The sequence below is a fragment of the Nyctereutes procyonoides genome, unplaced genomic scaffold (genome assembly GCF_905146905.1).
Source record: "Nyctereutes procyonoides isolate TBG_1078 unplaced genomic scaffold, NYPRO_anot_genome, whole genome shotgun sequence".
NCBI classification, from domain to species: domain Eukaryota; kingdom Metazoa; phylum Chordata; class Mammalia; order Carnivora; family Canidae; genus Nyctereutes; species Nyctereutes procyonoides.
The window spans coordinates 14,491,016-14,510,806 of NW_026575130.1; the positions used below are offsets into that span (position 1 = coordinate 14,491,016).

Here is a 19,791-nt window from a genome sequence, read left to right on the forward strand (position 1 = left end):
AGAACCACTACTCTATGCTACGCGAAACCAATGAGATCAGAATCTCTGAGAGGAGGGCCTGGCCCAGTATTTTTATGAAGTGACCAAAGGTGACTTTAATTAGCAGTCAGGTGTGAAATCCTCTACACTGTGCCAGATGTTCCATCATCATCATTATCAGTTGGGAACTACTGCTGCCCTCTGGGTAGGTTCAAACCCCCATGTCATTAGGTTGGGATTCTCAAGAGGCCCCTCCATCTGGCCTTTCTTCCTCTCAGGACTCAAACACTGATACTATAGCTGGTACAAGATTCAAAAGTACCCCTTACTCACAATCTACATGCTAATTTGGAAGTTGGATACTTCTAATCTCAGTCCATACTTTGTTCATTTTCTCCAACCAGCATTTTTTTCTGTGTATTTGGGGTTAACACTATAAGACTGCCAATAATCAATTGTTTTTGGACCTACAAAAATACCAATTTAATACAGTTTGTACTAGCTCATTGAGAGAGGTCTTGTTTCTCTTTTGTATTTATATATCCACTTCTAGTGCATACCAGTTGGTAAATGCTGTAAATATGGGTTTAAAAAAATGACTTCAGATCTCTCTAAATCAGGGCTGCCAGGAAACAGAGGGTGTGGTGATTATTGGTGAGGAAGATGGCTTAAAGCAAAGTCAAGTAACATAGTTTCCATTGATTGAAATTTCAGAGAACTAAGATGTTGTTGAAGCAAACTATAGATATTCAAGGTCAAAAATAAAATACTGAACTAAAATTATTTTTATGAGGACAGGCACTAAAAGCTAACTAAGCAAATAAATCAGAAATAAAATTTAAAACATTAAAGCTAAATAAAAAAAAATTTAAGGCAAAATCCCCCAAATGTAAGCATTTAAACCTACAGTTGTGACTCAAATTATCTAAAACATGAATATTTTAATCTAGATAACAAAATATCTTTGAAAATAGAAACTAAGTTTTATTGAGAACCCCAAAGAAAAGTATTTCTTTGGCTTTGATAATTTATTTTTTAAAATTTGCCTTTATTTGTTAAATTTTAATTCCAGTATAGGTAACATACAATTTTGCATTAGTTTCAGGTGTACAATATACTGATTCAACAGTTCTACACATTACTCAGTGCTCATCAAGATAAGTTTACTCTAAACCCCTTTCCCTATTTCAGTCACCCCCCCCCCATCTCCCTTCTGGATTTGATAATTTAAAAGTTATTTATCTTCTCAGAGTTATTTTTAAAAATTTTTTTTGTATATTTTTTATTGGTGTTCAATTTGCCAACATATAGCATAACACCCAGTGCTCTTCCCGTCAAGTGCCCCCCTCGGTGCCCGTCACCCAAGTCATCCCAACCTCCCGCCCACCTCCCCTTCCATTACCCCTTGTTCATTTCCCAGAGTTAGGAGTCTCTCATTTCTGTTACCCTCACTGATATTTCCCACTCATTTTCTCAGAGTTATTTTTTATATATTCTTTTTGATATGCTGGATTGGTGCCCTGTTTGGGAATATATACTCAGCCTAAGCTGTGTTACTGAAAACAGGTTATCTTGGTTCCATTTCCAGTATTGACAAGTCTAAGGAATAACTCTGGCTATCTTCCTAAATTTTTCTAGGTGCTATTCTTACCTACAAGTTAGGGCCAAATAATAGTAATCGATGACATTCCATAAATACATATGTTGCAAGTCTGCTCATGTCATTTTATAATATTAGCTAAGTCTAGAATTTTCGAGAGGTAAAGGGCCTGGAGATTAATTACGGAGCCCAACACTCATATTTTATAAAGGAAGGAATTAAAGTGCTCAAGAAGTCATACAAATTGCCCCTAATCCAGATTACTAGCACATTCTCTCTACTAAAATGCAAGAGGTTCTGACATTGGAAACTTAAAATAAATAAATAAATAAGAGAGACAAATCATGAAGGAAATACTGTAAGCAAAAGTTTCTCAATTAAAAATCAATTATATTGGGACTCCTGGGTGGCTCAGCAGCTGAGTGCCTGTCTTTGGCTCAGAGTGTGATCCCAGAGTTCCGGGATTGAGTCCCACATCGGGTTCCCTGGGAGGCGCTTGCTTCTCCCTCTCCCTATGTCTCTGCCTTCTCTCTGTGTCTCTCATGAATAATAAGTAAATAAAATCTTTTAAAAAACAAAAATAAAAAAAATCAATTATAAAAGGAGTACCAGTATTTCACAGAACACTCTTGAATAAGAAAGTCTACTGAGTCTGTTGTAACTCCTAAGTGGCATCCTCTTGACTAAATTTCTCAGTAAAATTGTTGTATAGGGTTACAAAAATCCCACAGTGCTATGATGAGACATCTTGATCAGTCTTAGGAGTGTAGATGCTCAAAATGTTTGTTGAATGAATGAGTTCTCCCAATAACACAACCTCATTGCAAGAGAGTAAAGGATTTCCTTCCTTTCCTTAGAAATAGGGAACTTACTTCTATTCCCACTGTAGGTTTCAAACCAAATAACCATTAGTTCCTTCTAAAATCCTAGAAGATTACTAAGCCAAGCCACAGAAACACCAAATTATAGACAACATACTAGCAGTTTTACAATAACAAATATTATTCGTAAGGAACTTCATCTATAATTTCCTATAAAGGATATGATTATCACACAGATTAGACAGGACCAACACTTCAAACTGACAGCAGCCTACTGGGGTAAATCCGCAGAAACACTAAGTGATCAATTAGTCTGAAACCCTGACAATTACCCTACATTTCAAAGCTCTCATAGGTCAGTCAGGAACTGTAAGAGTATTCCAAAACAGACGATGAACCAACTGTGACATACAACAGGAAACAGGCCAGTCTTTCAAGAGAATGTTGAAACAAGTTCATATAAAGCACAACTGAATTTTTCAAATCAATTTAAGCTTCTTCCTCCAATCTAGAGTCTTTTTTTCCCTCACATCAAAAGAATCAGATTTTAGTGACTTAAAAGAAAGCTCTCTCTCTAGGTTTTTCACACTTGAATATTTTCACAGTCAAACAAAGAAATACCTAGGAACATGAAAGCTCAACCTCCCCAATGACAACCAACTTAAAACCTGATCGGAATTCAAAGCCTGAAATACTTACCATCCACTTAATTACAGTTGATTTAAACAATTCCTTTCTTTTGAGTGAATAGTCCAGATTAACTGGGATTTTATCACTAACTGTTTAAAACAGCATTAGGAAACCCTAGAAGATATTCTTAAAAATGAAACAATTAATTTAAAGTTTCTTACTCCTTTTAGGCTGCATTTATTTTATAATATTTCATTCATTTAAAATTGCGTGTTCTGTCTGCATTTAAGATTCTTAAATGAATATGTCTGAATATGTATTTGTGTTTCAAGTCTATGAATGTCAGAACAAATTTGCATTCCTTATCTGTGCACACTTTCTAAACAGCATAGATCTGAAACAATATTGATCTATTTCATGTTTAAAATGTTCATACCATAAATCTAGACTCGATAGCTCATTAAAAGAATCATCAAGAGTAAAAACCACCTATTAGGTGTTTATTTCTGCCATAGTTAGGTTTCTTCTAATTTGTCCTTATCTTTATTTCCAGAAGGAAGATACAGCTAAAAGTGGCACAAATGCTTCATCAGTTAAGTGACCATTTAATTTATCATCCAAACTGGGCCATTTCTGAGACTGAAAGGGGGGGTGTGTGTGCTATAAATAATTAGGCCAGAACCATGGTGCAAACTTAGGAAAACTTAGACATGTGGATATCTTTCTCCTTGGAGTCCAAATGAGAACTCACAGTTTTATTTCAAGGCCCTCTGAGAGTCTTGGGAAAGTTCCGTATGAAAAGGACATAATCAAAGTCCCATGTTGTATCCGCTCCTACCTTCCACAGTATCACATGCTCTCACTTACCCGACCACCATGTCCTTGGGTCCAGCAGTTACAGTGCAGATCCCATCCTCACAGTGTTTTCCCACCAGGCTGTGTGCATGCAGGTGGATGTTTTTCCCATTTGTGACCAACTGAACAATAACCTTTGCAGGTCCCACATAGTTGCAGATCTATATAAGAAGCACATTTAAAAAGTTAGTACATCTGACTATACTGCAACATGGAAAAATGCTTATGACAAAGCCGTTAAGAGTAAAAAGTATGATACAAAATTAGGCATACCTATACATATATGATCACAGTTCCATTTAAAAAATATATATGATGAATAAATGATGGGATGGAAATAAAGTACAATGCTAATGCTGGTTGTTTGTATATGGAGGATATACTCCAGGAAGCAGGCTGCTTATAATGTTGTATATATTGTTAAAGTTGGGACAGCACATCTTGGAGGATGCTGTGTAGCCACAAGGCATCCCTCTTCCTACTAGCCAAGAACCCATTTTTATCTGCATTCTCATCACAGCTTTCAATCACAAATGCTGGGTAAAAGATCCATGAGAAGGGAAGGGGGGATTGGTGGATTGATGGAAATCAAGGGAAGGAGAGGGGAACAGAAACAATATACCCCAAGTCTCTGCCATGAGATTAGGCAGGAGACAGAACTTTGCCAGGGATCTGGGTCTGAAGGTTGGCCATGGACACTCAAGCCCATGGACTTGGCCTGTGGTGATCTGTCGGGATACTGCAGCCTTTGGCAGCACTCTCTGCTATGAGCTCTGATAACTGGGTTACATACATCCAGGTCATAGTAAGTTTTTTCAATTCAAATAAGTGCACTCCCTACACACAAATCCTTAGATCTGACATCTATTTAGCTCTTGTTTTATAAAATCGGATTTTTCCATGTAAGGTAATTTATCTTTTTAATTGTTATATCTTTAAAATGATGACAATAGCCATAAAAAGGAGTAGCACAGAGATAATGGCATTTTCAAGCAAAGACAGCTCAAACAACCTTTCTCCTCTAGTTGGTCCTCCAGCCCCCCAGAGTAGACCACAGAGTCCTCCCTTGAGAAAGCCCCAATACTAAAGTCATACTAACAGAATAGACCAATGACTTTATTTTTACTTTTCTGAATTCTGTAAGTCAGAATTCTATGATAAATTCAGCCAAACTATTGGAAATACATTGTATTTCCTCAAAGGGTGACCAGCCATCCTGGTTTGCCTAGGATGGAGGGTGGGAGGGGAGGTTTCTAGGACTTTCAGGGCCAACACTGGGAAGAGTTGGTCATCCTATATCCTTAGCTCATATTGTCTCTTTTTGAGGAAGTGACCTAAATCCAGAATCTCCCAACTATACAATCATTAGAAATATTTTAATCTGTATAAGCAGCCCATAGCTCAGAGGGAAAAGAAAGTAAATGGAAATCCCATCTAGCAATGAATCCTTGATGGAAGTCTTTCTGACACTGATTTAAGGAAGAATCTACCCTTGCCAAGAAAATTTCTTGGAAAAAGACAGATCCCCTTCAGCCAGTCTACTTCTATTAGCAATATCATCAAATGGATTCAAATGCCATCGAGATAGGGTTTTGTTAGGATTTTTTCAGTATGGATTTTTTTTCCCCCAAACCAATCTCTCACTTCAAGAGTTGAGGCAAAGTGGATCAGAGCTGGGATTAGGGTTTTGAGGAGAGAAGTTTCCCACCCTGAGCAAAGGACAGAATCCTTTCTAATCAACAGTGTAGCTCCCCTGGAAACCTGGGGCCTCTTTGCCTGAACTTTGGCCCAGAACTTCTGCCAAAGTTTGCTTTCAAACCCTCTAATACCCATTCTCAAGGAGAAGGCCCTTCCCAGGAAGTGGCCTTCTGTCCTTGCATATGTGTCTTTCATCACAAAGAAACTTTAGGATTAAATTCAGTTTTGACCACCAACTCAAAGCACAAATAATTTCTAAAACAGGTATAGCACTTAAAGAAAGCCTTCTGGGTATAAAAACAATTATGAATTTAGTGCTTTCCCTTTTAAAATAGGAAGAAGAAAGCCTCTGCCCCTCAGGGAAGGACAAGGAATGAAAAGTTCTGGGTTTGCTCCAAAATTGGCTGCTGTGCCTGCATAGTCCCTGCAGAGCCAATGCCAGTTCTGGGCCTTGGTGTCAACATGTGAAATCGGCCTTTGTTAGGCTGACATATTCTACAGGGACTTCTTTAGCAGTAAATGTACAGTGAAAAGCACTAAATAGACCATGTAATTTCACTTGTAAGTGCTCAGAGCACAGGAATGCAACAGTGTAAGGCATGATGAAATGCTTCACTTGGGTGAAATCAGGTAGGATTTCTACTTAAGCAGAACACCCGAAGGAATCTAGTGATGAGAGCCCAATCCCTTTGGATATCAGGACCCTTCAAATGTCACCACTATGAAGGAACCCGTCACTAGTACTGAAGGAAGGAGTGGGAGGTGTCCTCAAAAAAAGTACTCACATCTTTTTCTTGCTATTACTTCATGACCGAAGGGTGGCAAGAATGAGGAACTGAGTAGTCTCTGAGGTAAAAGGACCTGAAAAATTTGCCAGTGACTAATGCGCAGTGTGATCCATTTAAAAGACTTCAGGTCAGCATGGCATCATCTGGTTTTTACATCAACCACAGGGCAACGACAGGGAGGCCCCTGGGTTTTGTGGACTTTCCAAAATACTGACTTGAAAGAAGAAAGCTGAAGTGTGGGGACAGAAAAAAAATGATACTATTTTCAGGTTGTATGGCAAATGAAGACAATGGAATTCTAACTCAGAGGAGGGCATACTTCAGAGAATGCTGCCATGACTTGAGAGCTACTAGCAATTGATCCAAAAATTCATCTGTTCCTCAGAGAACTGGGCCTTCCTTTTTATTCAGCCTCCCTTTTACTTCTTTGAATAGTGGTTCCCTTGAAAATTCGGTTTCCAGAAAGCAATGTATCTGCCAGGAAGGCTGGGTTATTCTTGAAAGAGTCTGCACAGAGCCCGCTCATAAATGCTGAGGGCTTAGACACCAGTGTCAGCCAGGGAGACAACGGTGAAAACGTGAGTAGTCAGCTACCAAGGGACACCGTACAAACATGTACTCCAGGGGCCGACTAGCTAGGTTTAAGGGCAGTTCCACCATTTACTAGCTGTATGACCTTGGGCACTGTTCAGTTCCTCATCTGTAAAACAGGGATCAAAACGGGGCCTTGCAGGTTTGTTAAGAGGGTTAAATAGGTTAAAGTTTGCAGAACACTACCCAGTAAGTTAGAGCAATATACAGTGTTAACGATTATCCTACTGATCACTGTAATGCACTCCCCTTTTTGGGGTTTTTAAATGATACAACTGGCCTGAGATGACTTTTTAAAAATCCTGTCTAAAGGCAGGAGCTGGAAAAAAAAAATGACCAATTCTAAGCACTTTTATTCCTAGGGTTAAGTTTGTTTTTTATTTTTTTTCCCCCAGAGTGCCATATTTTACTGGTCTTTCTTAATTTTCTAGTAATAATTGTGTTAATATTATAGTAACAGCTATCATTCTTGGAGGTGCTTGGGATTTATCAGCTTCCTTGATGAAATTAAACCTTTCTTCCAGGAGCTTTATGATGCAATAGTACTGACGATCACAGGCTAGATCTGCTTTCTGAGTAAAAAACAGAAGCCTCATGTTGCAGATAATACTGAACTTAGTCAAATCACCTCCTTTTATTCAAAGTTACTCTGTCAGGCTCTAGTAAAGTTCATACTGGTTCTTAAAAGGTGACTAAGAGAAGGAGTCTAAAATTTTCTGGCAATCAGAATTTGAAATGTCCTGTTTACTGAGGAAATTTGACCAAATCACTTTGGCAGAAGAGGGAACATGAACGTATGACATGACACACGAAGTAGTTCTTTTCTGTTTATTTTTTCTCAAGAAGTGATAACCATGAAGAGGAGGGGAAAAAAATCCATAATTTTCAAACAAATCTATCCTACCTTTACCTGTGTACCTAACTTTGCCCCTCTACCACTAAAGCAGCAGAGCAATCTGAGTCGATCCAAGAACTCTGAAGTCAAGCTGCCAGGCTCAAATCCCTCTGTTGCCACTTATTATAGCTGGGTCAATAGGGAAAGATGGTTAACATCTCTGGACACCAATTTCTCCATCTTTAAAATAAAATGAAGTGCACTTAATTTCACAAATTGTTTTTAAGGATTAAACGAGTAAATACAGTGCTTGCATCTAATGGGATTAGCAATCTCAACTATAAACCCTTTCTCCTATCCAGACTATTACTTCCCTGAAAACTAAAACATATCCATCTACTCAGGGAGTAGATCTTAGGCTCCTTCTATGTTTCATGCACTGCAATAGGTCGGGGAGTGAAGGGATACAATGTGAGTGCAAAACAGACATAACCTCTGTTCTGATGGGAATTAGAGAGTGGAGCTGAGAGCACTCTAAGAAAGAAACTCACAAATGAATGTAAATGCCTAACTGTGAAGCCCTTACAAAAGACATTAGAAATAGGGATCTGACTGTGTCAGGAACTGGAGAAAGGTTCCTGAGAGCAATGAAAGCTGAGCTCCGAACAGAGTGTAACAAGGGAAGGGGTAGGTAGGAGACAGGAGGTTGAGAAGAGTATTCCCAGCAGGGAGTACAGCATGTACAATGGCTCTGTGGTAAGGGTCCTCCTCATTGTCTTCCCAGCCATACTCATCACCGCTTCTCAGTGTTTCCTGCAAGTGGTTCCAATCACCCCAGGGGTGTCCCTCCCATCTCTTCCCTATCTAGAACCACTACTCATTCTCTAAAGGTAAGACCTAAATATGCATCCTCCATGGCATTCTCCTCACCACTTTAGCCCACAAAACTCCACGACTGTCCCCTTTTGGGGGAATGTGATTGGAGTGGGGCAGGAAAAGCAAATGCAATTTTTTTGCAATAAGAAGATGGTAAAACCAATGGACAACTAAAAGGTTACTGGCTTACCTTTCTTGGCTTGTTAAACTCCCAGAGCACGTACATCTGTGCTTCCTAACTTACTGTTCTTATAGAAGGGAAGGGAAAATGTTAACTCAGCTGATCCTCCCCTCAGCTCTATGGGGTGAGCAGTGGTAGCCCATTCCACAGATTAAGGAACTGAGGCATATTAAGGTGAAGCAAACTGCCATCATTCCTGTAACTGGTGTGCTGGGCAGCCGTGTGAACCTGGGTCTGCCCAACTCCAAAGCCCATTCTCATTTTCCATTACACTGGCTGCCATTGGCTCAGTGACTTTCCTTCTGTAAACATCATGTCTGCCCCGTGTTGTACAGTTCCCCTTCGCCTAGTATGGTGCTGGTACGTGACGGTTATTCCTGAATAACCTGTTTGTTTGGTTTTGTTAGTGTGTGTTGTGAGGAAAGAAAGGAGGTCTCGGAGTTAGTAGTGAGGAGGCAAAAGTGTGCCTGTCCTCCCGCAAGGCTCCTTTATTTAAAGAAAACATGCCACGGACACTATTCAACCATGCATTCATTCTTCTCTGTTAGGTTGAAAGTCAGATGATAAGACAAAGAAGAAAGAGAGGAGGAAGCACAGAGAGGGGGTTGAAGGAGGAGAAGGGGGAAGAGAAGAGGAAAAAGGAGGAAAAGAATAGTTTTCATTATATATCTTCTCTCGGTGGTGAAAAACTGATTTTATTGTTATTTATTTGTTGAGCACCCTGGAAGAATAGAATAACCTTTATTAAGTGAGACAGGATAGAACCCTTTCTAACACAGTTTCCGGCATGGAGTAGGAAGATGCTCAGGAAAGATGGTTCTCTCTTTTTAAGGTAGAGGATTTAAGGTTGATGCAGTCTCAGATGAAATCCCACCTCTTTCTTCTTCTAGCTCTGTGGCCTTACATAGGATAGCCAACCTCTCTGAGCCTCACGCTCCACATCTACAAAATGGGCCAGTAGTGTGACCTCAGATGGCTGCTGACGGGCTACACAGTGCCTGGCACATGGCCGGTTCCATGGAGGCACCAGTTTCTTTCCTTCTCTTCTATTTATAAGGGCCCGTTCCTCCCTGGGCCCCTCAGTGACCCTTTTGGGTAGGCAGAGATGGGACTATCATCCCCATTTTATAGATAAGAAGACAGAAGTTCAGGCAGATTAACATCACCGAAGGTCAGACAGCCAATACACAGAGGACCTTGGAATTCACCCTGTGTCTTCTGAATGGAAGTAAGTGAGGTGTTCTTTGTGAGGCGGGACGATGTGAAAATATCCTCTTCCCCCCCAATTCACTGGTAACGAATGGCTGTTTTTCCAGGAGTTGCTCCTGGCTGTGCATTGATCCAGTCACATTCTTTTACCTTGTTTATTGTCCTACTTATCTGACCAAGAACACAGATGACTCAGATGTCAGGCTGGGGTAAGAAAGGCACACTCTGCCATTAATATGATATGTGCTAAGAGGGTGTTCTCAACTAATACAGAGAGAGGAAGAAAACCTCTGGCTACCCTATTAAATCTCCATTCTATTTTAATTTTCAGTTTTATTACATTAATATCGCTGCTCATAAATCATGATTATTTCAGAAAATAAGGAACACACTTTTCTTTAAGAATTGTTGAGACTTGGGGCACCTGGGTAGCTCGGTGGTTGAGCATCTGCCTTCGGCTCAGGTTATGATTCCAGGATCCTGGGATGGAGTCCTGCATCGAGTTCCCCACGGGGAGCCTACTTTTCTCTCTGCCTATGTCTCTGCCTCTTTCTCTCTGTCTTTCATGAATAAATAAATAAAATCTTTAAAAAGAATTGTTGGGACTTGTACCTCAACAGGTGTCATCACCTCATTAAAAAATTACAAATAAATCCTTACACTTACACAGCCCAATCATTCATGGTTGCAAAAGAATAGATGAGGAGTGCACAGTATGTAACTTATGGATCAAGTGTGTTCCAAATGTTCACTTATAAGCCAGTTTTTTGGAATTGGGATTTAAACTAGGGTAGTGGTATCCTGGTCCATCTCTTCCCTTCCTTACTGCACTATATGCATTCTCAAATTATTATTTTTTTTGAACAAAGCATAAAATATATAATTTCTAGTCATTCTCAAAAAATATCCCGACTAGCCCCAGTGGCTTAGCAGTTTAGCACCGCCTTCAGCCCAGGGCGTGATCCTGGAGACCCGGGATCGAGTCCCACGTCTGGCTCCCTGCATGGAGCCTGTTTTTCCCTCTGCCTGTGTCTCTGCCTCTCTCTCTCTCTCTCTCTCTCTCTCTCTCTCTCTCTGTGTGTGTGTGTGTGTGTGTCTCATGAATAAATAAATAAAATCTTAAAAAAAAATATCCCGAGTCTGACCGCTTCTTCCCACCACCATGGCTGTTCCTTGGGTTAAAACCATTGTGATTTGTTTCCTAACTATGTTTCCTGTGCCTGCCCCACTTCCCCACCACCTATTCTCCCGAGTGATCCTGCTCAAGTCAGGTCATGCCAAGTCTTGTCACTCCTCTGCTCAAAGTCCTCCCAAAGTGAAAGCTGTTGAAGCTGAATGATTAGTACAAGGGGACTCATTATATTGTTCCAAGTATAAATGATTAAGATTTTCCATGATAAGAAGTTAAAAAACAACAACTCCAAACCCTCCAATGCCTTTCTGTCTTAGAGTCCTGGGCTATCTGACACCTCCACTCCCATTTCCTCTTTGATCTCAGCTGGGCAGTCAAATTAGCCTGCTTGCTGTTCCTGACTGGGCCAGCTCAACTCCCGTCGTCGGAGAGCTTCTGCACTTGCTGTGTCCTCTGCCTGGAATACTCTTTTCTCTGGATACCTGTATATTCTCTTGCCATCCTTCAGGCTTTGGGGCTTTCACTGCTCACCCTACTCCTATCTAAACTTGACCACTCCAATCCCTGCATTCCTGGCTCCTTTCTCCTGCTTTATCTTTCTTTCTACTAGTTACTACTTAACTTACTACACACTTTACTTTTATTGATTATTGCCTACGTTCCAGACTAAAATAGAGGCTCTGTTGGAGTAGGGACACCGATTCCTTTCCTAGTAAATCCCCAGTGCCTGCAATGATATTTGTCATATTGTGGGTATTCAATGATTCATTCTTTAGTGAATGCACGGTTAAATAATTAAGCTATGATTAAAATGTTACCCATGGAAGGCAACTTATTAGCATATAAAGAGCTGTGTGAAGTTGAAGATGGAAAAAAAGTAACTATATTCTTTCTCGTATTATCTTTTCAAAAAAATAAAACATGGCTAGATCCCGATATAACCTCTTACTAGGTTATTTAAATTAGAACATGATTATTATGCATCAGAGCACAGCATTAGGCTAAATTGGTGGAAGGGTTCTGGATGGGGGCTCTAGAACCCCAGGACAAGTAAGAGGAATCTGACTGCTGAGTGGTAGGAATTCTGGTAGCTGTGGTTGAAAAGGAAGGGAAGGCCACTCTTGAATCATCTCCTTTGGAAAACCAAGGTAGCATCTCTCTTCACATCCAAGACACCCCCGTGTACTTCCTCTCCCCACCCTACTGCTGCTGCCCCATCAGGCATTCTTCCACAGTGCTAAAGAATCTTAGCACCTGACTCCAACATATCTCTATTCTTTGCTTTGTTATTACCCTTAGAGGTCCAGAATTTACATTTCTAGTCCACCTCAATTTCACAGTCCCTTCCTCCTCATGTGAGAGGGCTCTTCTTTGATTGATGCTCACTCTGGTGACTGACAGGAGTAACCACCTCACAGGACTTCATCATGATACTGTACAGCTATACTTGCAAGATCTCAATCTACTGGGGCTCTCTATCGCCCCCCCCCCCCCCCCCAGTCTCTCTTTCAAAAAAAAAAAAAAAAAGGCATCAGGCTCTGGAGTCAGATGTCCTGGCTCTGAATCCTGGCTCCTCCCATTACTAGCTATGTGATCTTGAGAAAAGGAGCTATGTTTTCCCATCTGTATGATGTGAATCACAAATACATAATCTCCGAATTTTCACAAGGATTAAAGGAGATCATTTAAAGTGTCCAATAAAGTTCTCGATACATGGCAGGCACAAAATAAAGGACAGTGATTCTCATTTGTCTCTTTGTTCCTTAAGCAGATTGTCTGCAGCTGAGATTTTCTCCGGCTTTGTGGAGAAGGTGGAAACCAATGCATGCGAATCTCTTTAACCTCCTTCTTACTGTTCCCCAGGCTCAAAATGTCCCTGTTACTTCACATATCCTCTCCTAATTCCGAGAAAGGTAGCTCTGTTCCCTTTTCCAGAGTTAACCATTCTGTTTTTGCCTTAGTGCCATGCTTGTTCCAGACCTCCTTGAATTACCCTCCTCCCTTCCTCTCAAAGGGATCCTTCTCCTTAGTCACAAAACATGTCCAATCTTCTCCCTTAGTCTAAAAAAAATCCCTCTCCTAATAATAATGATGACAACAGTGAAGGTTAGCATTTATTCAAACCTATGGGCCAAGAAATACAGAAATATAAAAATATTCTTTCATTTCACCTTCCCCCTATTAACTCAGCGAGGAAGGTTTTTAAAAGGTACCTACATCAGTGCCACTCTCTTTCTTTCCAAGTGTGCAAGCAGAGCTCTGATCCCCTATGCTGTACCTAATCTGTAGCCTTCTGCAAATGAATTAAATCCCCTATTCCTCAAATGAAAGAGTGCTTCAACGTCATGGTCAGACTCCCTGTTTCCAAACCCACTAGCCATTTCTTATTCTTTATTCCACTTAACTTCTCAGAAATGTAGAAATTCTCTCCTCCTGTATTTTACATACTTCTGCAAAGGTGCTCTCCTTCCCCAAAGAGAAGTCCCTTCAGAGATTCAGTCATTGGTCCACTTCTAATCTTACCATGATCACTCTCTTGATGTTCTTATCCAGTCTCCCAGATTTGATTATCTGTGCCAAGCAGATAACTCCTTAATTTAAATTCCCTGTGCTTACCTTTCTTTGAAGTGTCTGTAACACTGCCAGCTGTCTGCAGAGCACCTTCCAGTCCATAACGTCTTTATAACTCAATCTGCCCATGACTGAACCTGTCACCTTTGTTCTGAAACCTACTCAACCGTTAGATGAACCCACCTCCTTTCAAGCAGTCGAACTGGAATCCTCCTCATCATCTTAGATTCTTCCCCATTTTCCACATTCAAACAGTTGCCAAACTTTGGCCAGGTCATAGCCCTAAGGTCTCTGGCATTTATCTTTCTCTTCTATTCTCATTGCCTTAGTTTTTATCCATCTCGGCCTGCACTCTGGGTTTAACTCCTAAAGAATCACTGCAGTTCTCCTACCTGGTGTCTCTGTGCCTTTCCCTTCCTAAACCCCTTAGTACATTGCTACTGTGCTATAGTCCCAAAGCACAATGCTGAGTAGAGCATCACATTCTTGTATTGAAACTTCTATGATAATCTACCCATTTGTCGCAAAACCCAGCCTAAATTCTTGAACCTTGCACAGTTTGGGCAGTCATACCTCTCTAGCCTTATTCCCACCTTCCTCTTTCATGTATACTCTTCAAACCGGCAGAATTATTCACTATTTCCCATTCAACCTCAGATTTCTATTTGTGAGGCTTTGCTGTTGATTTTCCTGCTTGTGCTGTTTTTTGCCAGTTAGATGTTAGCTCTCAAACTTCCACCTGTCCCCCAAGATTCAGGCCAAAATGCAATCTCTGCCTCAGGGTCTTCTATGACCAACCAAAGGAGCGAGCTCTTACACGTCTATCTTTGTCTGGGAGCCATTGGGTCATCCATTCTTCTATTCAAAACAAAAACAAACAACCCGCACAACTTTATTCAACCATCCCTACCTGGCAGCTACAGGTGCTGATTATGTAGCGGTGAACCAAACAAACACAATATTTTCATCTTTCAAATATTTTAGGGCATATTTTAGTTCCTCTATTAAACTGACTGACCCTTGAGGACAAAGGCACTAGTTATTTCTTCTGTTTCCCCAAACCCCAGCACAAGAACAGTATCACATTAATCAATTCTTAAAAGAACTAATGACACAGGTTTGACCTTAGGTTTCAACACCAAATAAACAAACAAACAAATAAACAAACTAATGACTGAGTAAATCATTGGCTCCAGGCTACAAGGAGGAAGGAAGGAGCAGTGAAGTGGTTAGCCACCCCAGGGCACCAGTGAGGAAAGGCCCCTCCCCCCCCCCCCCCCCAAAAGCAGGGCTCAGCAGGCTATCTTGCCTGGAGGTCACTGTCCTGTGACAGGGTTTCTCACTAACAGAACCTGGAGGGACTGCCTGGAGGAGTTTCTGAAAAGTTCTAACAAAAGGGGGATACAGGAAGCCAATAAACTTATAAAATTCTATTAACTCTACTAACTCCTTGGCTTAATCAGTTAGGCCATGGAGCCCTGGCACTATTTTTAGTCCTAAGATTATTTTTCTAAGAACTTGTACTCCCTTAGGCTTTTCCACTGAGAAAAAAAGAACTGCCATTTATGCACAGACTGGCCTCAGAGATGCTACCTCTTTAACTTTTATAAATTCAGTTTTTAGGCAGGATTTAACCCTGACATGCAATTTCCCAATTGTTCTGGGGCTTGGCCAAGGTGGTAGGATGGGTGGAAAACAATCATCAAGGTCGGTTCCAGGTAAAACAGAAGTGAGAGCCAGAGGAGGGAAGCACTGCCTTGGCCACAGGCTCTGTGCGATCGGGACGGTGGACCTCACATTCACCATCCCTGCCACACTCTGCCGGGGCAGCGGCAGAGCAGGGCTTTCTCTGCCAGCATCCCAGAGCCACGCTGTCACCCTCCCAGCCAAAAGAAGTCTGGACCTTAGAGTGTCAGTTTACGTTTTTAAGTCACTGAAAAATATCCCAGGAGTGCAAAATCTGGAAACTTTAACCTACCTAAAGCTGTAACTTATTCTCAGGTGTGATCCCAGGTTTGGAGAAAACAATAGGGGTGGTAGCACAGTTTGCAGAAAATGAATAAATTGTGCTGAATATAAGTGCCTCAAATGCTGACATTTGTGAAAGAATGTTCTCAAGTCTGCAAATTTTCAGATAATAGCTGGGTCAATTTTCAGTGTGAAGTTTTAGTGCTCCAGTGAGCATAGCATCCAGAGCTGTAGCCACCAGTTACTGCTCTGATCTTGGGCTAGCCACCTGTCCTCTTTGGGCCCCTGAATCCTTCGTGTGTAGAACCACTACGTAATGCCTAATACATCTTCCAGCTCTAAAATTCTATGATTCCTGTTTATATGTATAGGACACACAGGACAAAACCCAAAGATCACATTCTCAAACTGAAAAAAAAAAGAAAGTTTAAAATCACAGAATTTCTGAGTTGGAAGGAACCTAATAGATAATTTTAAAACTGTGAACATTTTAAAAACATTTCACCACAATTACAAACTGAGAAAACATACAATCAACACTCAAATTACCTGTTGCAATGGGGCCTCTGATAGCATGGAAAATCAAAATTCAGAGACAAAGAAAACCTTTATGTTAGGCACAGATTTCAACTTTTGTCATTAAAACTGAAATTGAGTACCCAAAGTGTTTATTTTCAGTTAATTCAAGGAGGGCCCTGTCCTGGGTAGGTAAGTCCTAATAATAAAGGTCTGTCTTTCAGGGGGATAAGTAAAAAATGCGTCAATTACAGAAGTTGGGGGGAGGGGAGACAGACAAGCAAAACAAAGTCAGAAGGAGAAATTTTAGTCTACGAGTTTTTTTTTTTTAATCCGCACAAATTACACGAAAATAACTATAAGGATCAGACCACAGATATAATAAGACTGAAGTATGTCCAAAATAAAAACTTTAGGTTTCTGATTTATGTATTCTTTGAAAATAGAAATTATTAATATAACTTTTTAACATTATTTTTAAATAGTGTAAAGTCTCTCAATACTTTGTTTTTGACCCAAATGTGATTTGAAATAATTAAGATTATCTTCTGATTCGGATACTCAAATTGTTGTTATTAGATACCACTTATTTCCTTCTTCTTCAAGGTGTACAGTCATCCTCATGATACATTTTTCTTGCTTACAAAAATCTATTCTCTTACTTCCACTGAAACCCACTGGTTAAAGAAGTAATTAAATAATTTGGCTCTCAATGACTGAAAGTACTTAGAGACATCATTTTCTGTAGAGTTTAATTTGTATCGGATCAAATACAGCTGCCTGGACAGGAATGTGGACCACTCTGGGAAGAAGACAATTAACTGGTCCTTTCTTCAGAAGGAAAGTACATAAGATAAGGCATTTCAATTCTTCTTCCGTGATTTCCTGTGGAAAACCCCTACTAAATCAGGAGAATGATGAGCGAGTAGAACTGGGAAATTTTCTTTGTCTGATTTCTCGTTGCCACTTTACTGGCTAATTTGTATCCCAGACCATGATGGAGCCAAAGAGAAAACGCGACCAAAGTGTCAGACTGAGGTTAACCAACATTTTGTACCATCTACACACTATGATGTAAGCCAAAGGAGGAAGGGGGAAACACCAAAATTTCTAACAAGCTCCTCATCAGTGAGGATTCTGGAAAAATGGCAGGACTTTAACCCTGTTAAAAAAAAAAAAAAACCCTTCAATATGATAACTTTATATTGTTCAGCCTGTGTAAGATGACTAAAACACAAAGTACATGAAATGAATCATACACTTCGATGCATGGATGAAATATTCTGCAAGTTATTAATTTTTACCATTTTTAAAGATTCGTCAGAAAATGATAACTGCCCTATAACCAAATCCTGATTTCCCTTAATATAAAGTTATTAATTTATTAAGAAAAAAATATCTTCAAAGGCATTAAGAAAAGGAAATTTTCTGACCCTCAAGGATCTTCCACCAGTTAGCTTCCCTGCCCTATAGTATTCCAGTTTATTTCTGAACTAGCCCAGTGGCAATGAACTTCATCCTGAGGCTATACATTCCACCTCAGGCAGCTCTAACTCTCAGTAACAACTGAAACCTCTCTCCCTGGAGGGCTTCCTTTCATTGCTCCTCATTTCATCCTCTTGTGATAGACAGGATAAAGCTCACCTTTTCTTTCCCATGATAGCCATTCAAATACTTGATGACAACCAAATTCTCCAGGCTATAAATAATCTCGGGTTCAAAGACTACTCCCCTTTGAAGGAGGTTTGAGTTCTGTCATCATTCTGCCCTGAAAACACTCAAGTTGGTTTCTATTTGTCTATGTATGTGGTGCCTATCAGTACACACAGTACTCCTGGGGTAGTCTTTCAACAAAGAGTGGAAGCGAGACCACCACATCCGTGGTCTTATACATCCTACTTCTGTTAATGCAGCCTAATGTGGAATTACTTATTTGGTGGTCATATCACATTGTTGTGATGTTAAATTCACTATTACCTAAAACTTCTAGATCTCTTTGCCCACAATGTATTTGTGGTAATTTGTTTTCTGGATGCATTCATCTCCTTTAAATATCACTGCTTAAGAATTTAGCCCTTTGTTCCCTGCTCAGCAGGCATCTGCTTCTCTTTCTCCCTCTTCTCTCTCCCCCTCATTCTCTCTCTTACACATTCATTCTTAAATAAATAAGTAAACAATCTTAAAAAGAAAAAGAATTTAGCCCTTTGCCTTGCTTTTCAAAACTAATTTGAACTCAAATTGTTTGTTACCTATACTTCATGTTTCTGCAAAAGTGGTAAGGCCTCTATTGAAGACATTAATAAAATACACTGGAGTGGCTGGGGAAAGATCCCTAAGGCTGGAACTATTCCTGCATTGACAGCACCAACATGAAAAATACTGTTAACCCCTGAAGTAACAAACCAGAGGTCTCCAGCATCTCACCATGTTACCACTCTAGAAACCTGCTAAACAAGAAACAGGAAGTACATTTGGTGTGATCTGTTCTTACTAAGGGGCTTGAGATGGATATCCAGCTCTCTAGCCTCTGGTTTGACAGGAGCATTCAGTCACAAATCGGGGTGGGCAGTGGGTTGGAAGTGTGGAAACCAGAAGGTGATCTCAAGTAAGGCTGTGTTTTCCCCCAACCCTCCCCAAGATACACACATGCACGAACGCTTTCATGCACGCACACACATACACACACACTGCAGAGCATCCTTGAAGAGGCATTCCTCCAGCAAATCTGGGTAACATCTATATTATCATCCTGTATATATCTGTTTCTATGAAACCCTGGGGACAGAGATGATCATATTCATGTATGTGACCACAGAGCATAGCTCAGCACCCTGCTTACCATGTCGGGTGCACTAGATAAACATGTGCTAAAGACAGCCAAGCATCCTTTGAAACCTAGAAATGGAATAGTCTAGGTTTAGATGGATTCAGGTTTCTGAATATTCCAGAACACAACTTACATCAAGGCTCTCACTGATTCCTTCTGTATCTATATTGCTATTCTTAAAAATAACAAAACAACTTGACTTTACCATGATTTCTAAAGAGTCTAGTTAATTTCATGTAAATAGCAGATAATGAGATTGATAAATACTGATATTCAAAAAATAAAATTACATCGATAAGGATGGGAAATTCCTAAAACTGAAAACAAACAAAAAGGCTGATTACATATCCTAATGATACCATATCTACAGAGAAGGATAAAAATTTAATCTAAGATACTTTTGAACACATTGCTTTGAATATCCTCTCGTGAATATATTTGAAGATAAAAAAAACAAAACTGCAAAGAAAGTCTGAACTGTATTTAGTAAGCCTGCAGCTAGTATTGTTATTGGTATAGCAATTTAGAAGCTATTCTGTGTGTACTACAGGGCTGAGCAAAATGAGGAGGTATACTGATACCATTGGCAACTACGGTTTTCATTATTAGAGAAACGTGATACAGATATGGAATGGGGGAAGGAAAGGAAGAAGCCTGTGGGGTTAGACTGGAACTAGAGGTATCAGAATGAATTAAAAATTTTTTAATTAATTT

General features: G+C 40.1%; 1 protein-coding gene across 3 annotated transcripts in view; it reads right to left on the reverse strand.

The window, feature by feature from the left end:
- Nucleotides 1–19,791, reverse strand: part of NFKB1 (nuclear factor kappa B subunit 1) — a 119,276-nt gene that overhangs the window by 47,682 nt on the left and 51,803 nt on the right. For all 3 annotated transcript variants that reach the window (XM_055342467.1, XM_055342466.1, XM_055342465.1), the window contains exon 6: nucleotides 3,898–4,046. In XM_055342467.1, coding sequence (XP_055198442.1) covers nucleotides 3,898–4,046 — 149 coding nt within the window. The remainder of the gene's footprint in view (nucleotides 1–3,897; nucleotides 4,047–19,791) is intronic.